The following is an 11,243-nucleotide window of genomic DNA, read 5'->3' as shown; positions in this document are numbered from 1 at the left end:
GCTCACGCTCATGTATTGCGTGAAGGTTTATAAGTTTGAGATTACTAATGTATGAAACAATTGCTTGGCTTGTCATCGAGGTTGTGCATGACGAGAGCATTCTTGTGTGACGAAAATGGAGCATGACTAAACTATATGATTTTGTAGGGATGAACTTTCTTTGGCCATGTTATTTTGAGAAGACATAATTGCTTAGTTAGTATGCTTGAAGTATTATTATTTTTATGTCAATATGAACTTTTATCTCGAATCTTATGGATCTGAATATTCATATCACAAGTAAGAAGAATTACATTGAAATTATGCCAACTAGCATTCCACATCAAAAATTATCTTTTTTATCATTTACCTACTCGAGGACGAGCAGGAATTAAGCTTGGGGATGCTTGATATGTCTCCAACGTATCTATAATTTTTGATTGCTCCATGCTATATTATCTACTATTTTGGGCAATATTGGGCTTTATTATCCACTTTTATATTAGGAAAAAGTGCAAAATAAACCTTGAACTCGTAGGCACTAGCTAAATCGAACCCCCAACTCACAATCCCCGAAATTGGCACTCCGAACTCATTAATCCTGGTCTAAATCGAACCCTGAGAGCGTTTTAGTGGGAAAAACGCTGATGTGGCATTAGTCAACCAGGATTGACCTGACTTGTGGGCCAGCCAGTGGTTTACCCTTGACTTAAGTGGTGAGCTCGATTGGGGAATTTGGGGAGGGAGAAGCTAGGGTTAGCGGCGGCAGGGGCGACGGGGCGCAGAGCACGACGGTGGCAGGGGCGCAGAGCAGTGGCGCCGCGATGTCGTGGACTTCCGGGGCTTCTTCTGCCCCCAGCTTCCGTTGCGCCAGTGGAAGGAGGGACACGGATTCGAGGTCTCCGGTCGCTTACAGGGAGAATCCAATGGCGTACGAGCCGCCGAAGTTGTGCCACTGCAGACAGCCGCGGAAGGCGCCGAGATGGATCTCATGGAGCCGTCAAAATCCTAGCAGGAGGTACTATGTGTGCATAGATGCAATGGTGAGCCAAGATTTGAGTGCTCATATCCTTTTTTCTGCTCATTTGTTGGTTTGTCTGAAATTGATTGATTTCTTGTTCTTGCCTCATTTTTGTTGAATAGCAAGGTGGATGTGGCTATGTGGAATGGCATGATGATCCTGTGCCCCGGTATTTTAGTGACTTGATTGGAGATTTGAGAGATGAGGTGTGGAGGTTCAAGGGTCAAAGATGTGTGGTTCAGACTGAAGATGAGTGCCCAAATGTGCCTATGCCTGGACATGAAGCATCAAGGGTTATGGCTCTTGAGCTTGAGTTAAAGGAGAGGAATGTAGAACTGGAAGCAATGAAGGGGAAATATATGAATGTGGTGATGGTTTTCATTGTCTTTGTGGTAGGTGTAGTTGTTGGGAAAATGCTAGTGTACTGAATGTCAGTTTGGCAAGTGAAGTTAGTATGTACTATAGTCATTTTGAAGTTAGTATGCAATGGATTGTAATGGAATTTGTGATCTGGGTTGTTATGTATGAACATGTGTTCTGGCAGTCAATGAAAATCAAGCCATATAATTCTGTCAATTTGACTGGTATATTTTCTGCCATTTGGAATGTATGCAATTTCTGTCAATTGGAACTGAAATTTTGCTGGCATTGTAAATAGATAACTAAATGAAATAGATAGCATCATAGGTACATAGCAGCTGACATCAAGAATTAAAGCAAATATCTCTGGCTTCATAAGTAGATAGCATGTGCAACATCAAATCCATGTTTGCAAAGGTTACAAAAGTTGGTGCACTTTCAGGTTTGCAACAGTACACTGGATTATAACAAAAGATTCCAGTTGCAACACAGCCTTAATGTTTGCAACACTAGAAAGTAGGCAAGATTACACATTGCCACTAGCAGTAAAGTACTTAAAGCTTGGTATTGAAGATGCAGGGGCTCTCTTCCTCTTCTTTGTGGAACCACCATGTGTCCCAGTAGATGGCCCAGCTTGTGAACTTGTAGATGACTTTCTTGGAGGCTTAAATGTGGATGTTCTTGCTGGGCCAGTAGCTACTGCACTTGATCTTGCTTGGGCACCAGCTGCACTACCTCTTGCTGTTGCAAATGATGTAGCTTCGGGGGCAGGAGGTGCACTTGATCTTGCTTGGGCACCAGCTGCACTTGCACTTGCTGTTGCACTTGCTCCAGGATGCTACAAGTCAGTAGAAATCATCTTAAATTGCAAGAACTAAATTAAAATCAATATAAATCATCTTAAATTGCAAGAACTGAATTAAAATCAATAGAAATCATATTAAATTGCAAGAACTGAATTAAAATCAATAGAAATCATCTTAAATTGCAAGAACTGAATTTATGTCAGTACAAGTCATCTTAAATTGCAATAACTGAATTTATGTCAGTACAACTCATCTTAAATTGCAATAACTGAATTTATATCAGTACAAATCATGCTAAGTTGCATGAACTAAATTAAAATCCCTAGAAATCATGTTGAATTACCTATGATGCCTTGCTTTTTTGGTAGTCCTTACAAGATGTGCATTCCTCTTCTTGCCTCTCTCTGGGTTTTTCTTGCAACCTCCCTTGTTGTGGCCAGGAGTATTGTAGAGTGAGCAAGTAATTACAGTGCCATGCTTGCTCATTTTGTTGGTAGGCTTAGGTTTCTCAGTCTCTTCCCTACTCCTGTCATTCTTCTTTGGCCTGCCTGGCATTCTTACATTGACATAGTCTGGAGCTTCAGGCCTAGGCTTCTCAGAAATTGGCCACATTTCTTCACCTTCTACTGGCTCTAAACAATGCTCATATATTTTGTTGAAGGTATCAAAAAAGTAACAAGGAGCAATATAATCTTCCACTTTCTTTCCACACTTGTAGATAGCAGTGATTGCATGAGAGCATGGGAGACCAGATAACTGAAAATAACCACATGAGAAAGTCCTATTGTCAAGGCTGACTGTGTACTGCCTTTTTCTTCCAGTTAATAATTTCACTTCAAAGCCATCTTTGCCATTCCAGAGCACCTCCATGAACTGTGTCCTTGCTATGCTGCTCTTCAACTTCTTAAATATGCTTGGACATATTTTCCCATGAAACCTTGCTCCTTTCTCCCTTTGTCCTGAATTCTAGCTAGAATTTTATTTCTGATCTTCTATTGCATTGAGATTAAGGGATAGAACCTTGCTTCAATGATGGCATGATTGAAAGATTCACACAAGTTGTTGTCAACTGACTCACAGAAAGAACCAACTACAAAAAATGCTCTTGCCCGGTGTCCTGGCTCTGTGTTCATGATATCCTTTGCACCCTCTGGTGTTTCTTGTGCTAGCTTTGCTTTGTAGTAGTTGAAATCTTGTCTGTTAGATGCTTTGGCCACTGCCCAGAATTTTTTCTGCCATTCATGTGCCCTATGCTTCTTCCTCCAATTGGCATAGATATGTCTAGAACACTGCCTGTGCTCTGCATTTGGCAGATAATCCCTCATGGCATTAATCAAACCCTTTTGCTGTTCAGAAATGAAGACCCAGCCAGCTCCATTATTGTTAATGTCTAGATCCTTGATAAGCAAGACAACAAACCACTTCCAGCTCTCTTTTGTTTCCCGCTCAACAACTGCCCAAGCCACTGGATACATTTGGTTATTGGCATCTCTGGCAATGGCACACAACAGCTCTCCCTTCACTGCTCCTTTGAAAAAACAACCATCTAAACCTATTACTTTCCTGCAGCCAGCCTTGAATCCCAATTTCAAAGCATTGAAGCACACATAAAAGCTTTGAAAAACATTTTGCACTTTGTTGGTAGGATCCAAACACATTGCAACTGTGCTGCCAGGATTACTTCTAAGTAACTCCAGCTAGTAATCAAATACCCTTGTGTACTCATTTTTCATGCCTGCCTTTAACTTGTCCATCACAATCTTCTTTGCATGCTTGCACTTAGAAGTGGACACATCTGCAAACATGTCCTGAAGCACTGTTGCCTTCATGCTCTCAATCTTCCACATTGGATTTGCTACAATAAAATGCTCATACCTCTGGGCAATTACTTTTGCAGTCACTAATTTGTTTGTTCTATTCTGTGCACAATGGTGCTCATCATTGAAGGTAATGATCTGGAACCCGCTGGTTCTTGAGGTTTTGGCAGCATAAAGCAGCCAAGGGCAACCAGGCCATCCACACTTGGCCCTAACTCTATCTGACTCAGACTTGAAAAATTGAATGCTTCTTTTGGTTACAATGCCATATCTCTTTAGTGCTTTCACCAACTGGTTCTTGCTTCTGAACACCATTGTCAAGCTGAAGTGTGGAATCTCTGTGTCATTATTGTATCTAGGAAACTGACTCTTCCTCCTCACCACTTGTCCATCAGAATCTTCATCATATGAGTAATCCTCATCAGATGAGTCATAGCCCCAACCTTTCTCTTCTACTTCTAGTTGTTCCTCCATATTTCCAATGAGGTCAACTGGAACCGGGGCCGTGGAATCTCTCTGAATCCAACTCTTGGTGTCTCTCATCTTCTTCTTAAATTTTCTAGCATGCCTTCTTAGCTCAACAACTTCTAAATTTTCCCCACTGTCCTCACTATGTGGCTGATATTCAGGGTCTGAATCAGACTCACTAACTGAATCTGCAGCAGCTGGTGCTTCACTTGAACCATTTCCTATTGCAGCAGTTGTTGCTTGACTTGGATTAAACACCTGGGAAACTGGAAGCTGGGAGGCTGCTACCACTTCCTCTACTAACATTTGCTCTGCTTCCACTTGCTCTACTTCCACTTGCTCTGCTTCCATTTGCCTTCTTCTTCCATGAACTTGCTTAACTGGACTGAGTGATCACACCAGTATCATCAGGAACCATAACATGATGCACAAGTTCCACCTCATCATCTGAACCTTCACTTGGCTCTGCAGTGATGACAATGTCAGGTTCATCATCATCATCAATTACATCCATTATCTCATCATTTTCAAAATCACTCCCACTGCTGCTATGCTCACTGTCCTCCTCTCCATGGTACTCAACATATATGTCAGCTACTCCTCCCACATCAGTGTACTCTCCCATCTGGACACATTTACTGTCATCATTCAGAAACATCAAGCCCTCTGCCATTGATTTCCCAGGAATCTGAAAATAAAATTTCATTGATTCTTTCAACTGCATATGATCTTTCAGAAACCCTTTCACCTCCTGCAGTGACAACTTATCCCTCTCAATCTCTGACATCTCATCATCCCCTCCAACATATTGCAAATTCGGGCCAATACTGATGAACTCGCCACCAAAATGGAATCTCATGTTCAGTATCTTCGTCGGATCCATGATGAAACTGAAATAGACAGAACATATGTCACTTGCCCGCACTACTACGAACCCCAACTCACAATTCAAATGCAAAAAACATAACCTACTCACATAAAAATCCTTACTTTCCCTCCACAAAATTCTGCAAATCCCGCACCTAAAACCCTAACCCTAATGTTGTGCGCAAAGGTAAAAAAACGGTGCCCAGAGGAGGAGAACGTCGCGCACATACCTTAGCCCATCGCTCGCCAGCTAGATCGTCGCCGCCGCCGTCGATCACCCGCCTGCCGCCATTGCCATCGCGGAAGCAGAGAAGAATACAGGGGGACACCTCCTCGACTGCTTCGTTGGATGGGCTCTCGAAGTGGGCCGGGCCACCTTTGTACGCACCGAACCGGCCATCTCTCTCAGTTTCCGCCAAAAAAATAGCAATCCCGGCTGCGAGTAGCCACGTCAGCAATCCCTGTTTGGGAAGGGCTCTCAGGGTTCGATTTAGACCAGGATTAATGAGTTCAGAGTGCCAATTTCGGGGATTGTGAGTTGGGGGTTCGATTTAGCTAGCGCCTACGAGTTCAGGGTTTATTTTGGACTTTTTCCTTTATATTATTTTTGGGACTAACCTATTAACCGGAGGCCCAGCCCAGATTTGCTGTTTTTTTTTGCCTATTTCAGTGTTTCGAAGAAAAGGAATATCAAATGAAGTCGAAACGGAACGAAATCAACTAGAGAAGTTATTTTTGGAAGAAAACCTACCGGATGGACTTGGACCCCACGTCAGGAGCAAAGGGAGGTGCTCACGAGGGTGGGGGCGCGCCCACCCCCTAGGGCGCGCCCCCCTGCTTCATGGGGCCCCCGAAGCTCCACCGACGTACTTCCTGCACCCATATATACCCACGTACCCTAAAACTTCCAGAATAGAGAATAGATCGGGAGTTCCGCCACCGCAAGCCTCTGTAGCCACCAAAAACCAATCGGGACCCTGTTCCGGCACCCTGCCGGAGGGGGGAACCCTCACTGGTGGCCATCTTCATCATCCCGGCTCTCTCCGTGACGAGGAGGGAGTAGTTCACCCTCGGGGCTGAGGGTATGTACCAGTAGCTATGTGTTTGATCTCTCTCTCTCTCTCTCGTGTTCTTGATTTGACACAATCTTGATGTATCGCGAGCTTTGCTATTATAGTTGGATCTTATGTTTCTTCTCCCCCTCTTCTCTGTAATGGATTGAGTTTTCCCTTTGAATTAATCTTATCGGATTGAGTCTTTAAAGATTTGAGAACACTTGATGTATGTCTTGCCATGCGTATATATGGTGACAATGGGATATCACGTGATTCACTTGATGTATGTTTTGGTGATCAACTTGCGGGTTCCGCCCATGAACCTATGCATAGGGGTTGGCACACGTTTTCGTCGTGATTCTCCGTAGAAACTTTGGGTGCTCTTTGAGGTTCTATGTGTTGGTTTGAGTAGATGAATTGAGATTGTGCGATGCATATCGTATAATCATACCCACGGATACTTGAGGTGACATTGGAGTATCTAGGTGACATTAGGGTTTTGGTTGATTTGTGTCTTAAGGTGTTATTCTAGTACGAACTCTAGGGCTGTTTGTGACACTTATAGGAATAGCCCAACGGATTGATTGGAAAGAATAACTTTGAGGTGGTTTCATACCCTACCATAATCTCTTCGTTTGTTCTCCGTTATTAGTGACTTTGGAGTGACTCTTTGTTGCATGGTGAGGGATAGTTATATGATCCAATTATGTTATTATTGTTGAGAGAAGTTGCACTAGTGAAAGTATGAACCCTAGGCCTTGTTTCCTAGCATTGCAATACTGTTTACATTCACTTTTACCGCTTGTTACCTTGCTGTTTTTATATTTTCAGATTACAGAAACCTATATCTACCATCCATATTGCACTTGTATCACCATCTCTTCGCCGAACTACTGCACCTATACAATTACCATTGTATTGGGTGTGTTGGGGAGACAAGAGACTCTTTGTTATTTGGTTGCCGAGTTGTTTGAGAGAGACCATCTTCAACCTACGCCTCCCACGGATTGATAAAACTTAGGTCAACCACTTGAAGGAAATTTGCTACTGTCCTACAAACCTCTGCACTTGGAGGCCCAACAACGTCTACAAGAAGAAGGTTGCGTAGTAGACATCAAGGGGCCTGATGCTTCGTGGATCGTCGTCTTCGGACCCGCGGTTGGAGGCCAGTACTCGGCGGCATCATCGATGGCACACATCTCGATCGTCGTCGCGCACGATGCGCTCTGCCCGAAGCTCTGTCCTCCCCTAAGGCGAGCGCGGGGTCAGACCTGCTTATGCTCATGGTGTGCATAAGGACAAGAGAGATCCTGGCGTTGGTGGCCGAAGCTGTTGAAGAACGACGAAGGAGACGAGAGGCGCACTAGAGGTGAAGGCGGACGATGACGGGAACGTGACGGGGCTACTTCTCCGACTGAAGTTGGAATCACCAGTGCGCAACGGAGGCAGAGACGAGCGGGAGGCAGAGCACGCTCCGAACTTGAGACGGAGGCTGTGTGCGCTAGACGACGACCTTTGACGCGCTCCAGCCCGGGGCAGGTACCGCGTCAGAATCATCCAAGGCAGACGCGACTCCTTGAGCGGGTGCCCCTCCTAGCATGGCCCTCCATGGCGCACGGACGGAGGCCTCCGGCCAACAACGATCTCAGGATCAACCGTCGGCGCCAGGGGCGCTCAGCGCTAACCGACTTTCCACAACGAGTGGCAAAGGAGACGATGAAGCGCGCGAGCATGCCAGTACAACGTCGTCCCTAAGCAGCGCAACAGCAGTCACTCAACCCAGGAACTGCACGATGCATACAAATCAAGACAATTGTTTAAGCTTGTTGGGTTAGTGTACATGCATGATTTGCCTATTATTTTATTTGTACCATCACACCTCCTGTAAATCCTTATTGTTGTTGTATGTATGTCAGTTGCACCTTCATCATCTCCGTACTGGTGATAGAGTAGGGTTTTTTTATTGGTGATGTTGCTGGTGTTGGTAAAGGCCAATTAATCTGAGAAAACTGGCAATATAACCGTATAAGGCAATGTAAGACTTTTGGCAAAATTCCCATCAAGTCTCTGCTCCGCTGAATTTTTAAGAATTCTGCCATCATGTCTTCTTCTTCACTATTTACCTTTAACTAATTTGCAATTGCAATTTCCAGGTGGGTATCGGTTGATTCTGACCGAAAGTATCATGCTCGAAGAGATATAGATGGTGTTGGTGCAAAAGCGTACAAGGTATGAAATCTATTAAAATTGAATGATATTTTAACCTCAAGCCAATGCCATCTGTATTACACCAACTGTATGAGACCCTGCGGCTCCACATGATAGCGTCTTTAACTGTATGCATGTGGATTTTACAACACAACATTTATCTAGAAAGAGTGCTAACACTCAAACATATAAATGATTTTAATTACTGCCAATGTCGATATGGTCGCATTATTTATTGCAATGAAATTGGATCTGCTATTGTAGATTCGACTTGAGTCTCGACATATGTAGTCATGTAATTGATTTGCCTCTCCGTAGGTTTTTTAGGTCTTTGAGTTTCTCCTCCGTTGCCACAAAATACATAATTTTTCAGCAAATCAATGTATAGCAACCGTGTATGCTTCAATCCCATTTTTTCTTTGAATTTTTAGAGTATGTTACTTATGTTTTTATCGTTTGGGTAAATCACAACACCAACAATAACCTATTTTTTTACGACGGGGAGGAGGGCAAGCGGCAACACAGGTGAGGTAACATGTTGAATGGACGACATGTGCCTATGTGTGTGCGCCCGGGGCGGGTAGATGGAGTGTTCGAGTCGTGTGATGTTTTCTTTTTGGGAGAGAGTCTTGCGTCATACTTACGCGGTTAGGAGTGTGTGATGTTTTTTATTGTTGCAACACACATGCATGTTTCATATAGTTATTATGTTCTTGTCAATGGCTTGATTTGAAGACCACAGTTTTGTTACCCGTTGCAACGGACGGGCCCTTTTGCTAGTATTGTATCAAGAACAAAAGGAACTATATTCGTAGACTGTTGGATGACAATGGTGAATGGAAAGAGGACAATGAGTCGATGAAGAATCTGATTGGTAGCTATTTTCAACACTTGTTCACTTTAGAAGTTGCAGATCCGAATTGGAATGTTATTAACAGGGTGAAACCGAAAGTTACTCCCTACATGAATGAGGCTTTAATGGCCCCATATACCGAAGAGGAGGTAAAGAGAGCCTTATTCGGTACTCCCTCCGTTTCGAATTAGTCTACATCCTAACTACGTACATAATTTGTTCCAAATTAGTCTACATTCTACCAAGTGTTGTGCTTCCATCAGCGGCCATCAGTGCTACCTCCCGGAGTCAGCATGCTACCGGCAGTGCTACTTGCCGGTGCTACTGGCGATGTTGCCGGCATTGGTCGGCGAGGTCCCGTCGCACCTTTGTAGGTTGGGACGATGGTGCAGTGGGCGGCGATGCAGGCAGCACGGACGGTGATGCTCGGAGTTGGCTCGTTGCCGGCCATGCAAGAGGAAGGTCGGGGAGGCCCTCTTATAAGTCACAACCTCCTAAGCCTTGACCCTAGAAGGACCACAAGTGGTATACACGAATTGAATTTCTTCTATAAACCACAAGGCCATAGTCGGCATATGGGCATAGGTGTGTCCCGAAACCAACCTCGTTCGTTCGATTAAGTAAACAGTAAAATCTTTCCTCTCACTTTTCACCACAGCCGTCAGATATGGTAATTTTTTCCCCACTTCCTACTTGGTTGAATAGGTCCATGTCATGCCCCGGGAGGGATCAGGGCGGATTCGAACGGGAGGATCTCAGATCTCACGAGGAAGAAAGGGGAAAGTAGGAACCAAACTAGGGTTTTGTATTGATATAAGATATATGTTTGAGTAATGAAATGGTTCTCAGAATAAGCAATGGATTACAAGACGAGGGGTGCAAGCTTTATAGCTCAGCTGGCATGCGGTGACGACAATAGTGTCGTAAATGAAACGCTACAGGGAACGGCTGAAATGGTACAGTGAGACGGCGAGCAACGTGAGCCGTTCGATCATCAGTTCGGTGGCAAATCCTGGCCGGTCGTTAACTGAAGAAGGGAGACACTAGTTAACTGAAGATGCAGGCCTGACAATGCCCCCGTGCGAAATCGAGCTTGTCCTCAAGGAGTTGATCTGTTGAACCAGCGATCAATGGTTGCTTTGAAGAATGTAGGGAAGGTCTTCTTCATGAATGCCGCGTCTTCCCACGATGCTTCATCAGGTGGCAAGTTTGCCCATTGTACGAGCCATTGAACCACCAACAGGTTATTGCGCGGTACCTGGCGAGTCTCCAGTACCAGAACAGGCTCAATTAGAACCCATCTGCTCGAACCAGAGGGAGGTCAGCACAAGGAACAGCTGAGTGCCCGACGTGTTTTTTCAACTGGCTGACGTGGAACACTGGGTGGATGTTGGTGCTGTCAGGTAAGAGGAGCTTGTAAGCAACGTGCCCAACTTTGGGTATGACACGGAAAGGCCCATAGTACTTGCTTTGTAGCTTGATGTGAGAGCGTGCACCGAAAGCATTCAGGCGGTAGGATTGCATCTTGAGATATACCATATCCACCACTTCTTGTACTCTCTCAGTGCATTTACGATCCACATACTTCTTCATGAGGGCTTGAGCAGCTGTTAAGTTGGTTTTCAGGTGCTGGAGTAGTGTATCTCTGTCAGTGTAAAACTGCTAAGCCTCTGTTGACAGGTTATCAGGCAGAATGTTCTCGCAGATGTTGGGAGGTGGGATTCCATAAGCTGCTTCGAACGGTATTTTCTGTAGAGAGGAATGGTATGATGTGTTATAACAGTACTCTGCCATGGATAGATGTTGTGC

The 11,243-nt window shown here is 44.5% G+C and overlaps 1 protein-coding gene and 1 pseudogene across 1 annotated transcript; one reads left to right on the top strand and one right to left on the bottom strand.

Annotated features, from left to right (window-relative positions):
- Positions 1–803: 803 nt before the first annotated feature.
- Positions 804–1,428, top strand: LOC147991741 (uncharacterized). Its single transcript, XM_087538789.1, has 2 exons — positions 804–1,022; positions 1,123–1,428. The coding sequence occupies exons 1-2, from the start codon at positions 804–806 to the stop codon at positions 1,426–1,428; spliced, it is 525 nt and encodes a 174-aa protein (XP_087394915.1).
- Positions 1,429–1,886: 458 nt separating this feature from the next.
- Positions 1,887–4,013, bottom strand: LOC147991740 (uncharacterized; annotated as a pseudogene).
- Between the last annotated feature and the right edge of the window lie 7,230 nt (positions 4,014–11,243).

This window comes from Triticum urartu, chromosome 1A (genome assembly GCF_056163025.1).
Source record: "Triticum urartu cultivar PI428250 chromosome 1A, HENAU_Tu73, whole genome shotgun sequence".
Taxonomy (NCBI): Eukaryota; Viridiplantae; Streptophyta; class Magnoliopsida; order Poales; family Poaceae; genus Triticum; species Triticum urartu.
The sequence above is the reverse complement of the archived record's forward strand: the minus strand, read 5'-3'. Positions and strand labels throughout refer to the sequence as shown.

Bases quoted from the DNA above. Each gene is read 5' to 3' on its own strand.
- LOC147991741 (XM_087538789.1), top strand. From the start codon at position 804: ATGTCGTGGACTTCCGGGGCTTCTTCTGCCCCCAGCTTCCGTTGCGCC. The intron at 1,023-1,122 runs GTGAGCCAAGAT...TTTGTTGAATAG, and splicing joins ATGTGTGCATAGATGCAATG to CAAGGTGGATGTGGCTATGT.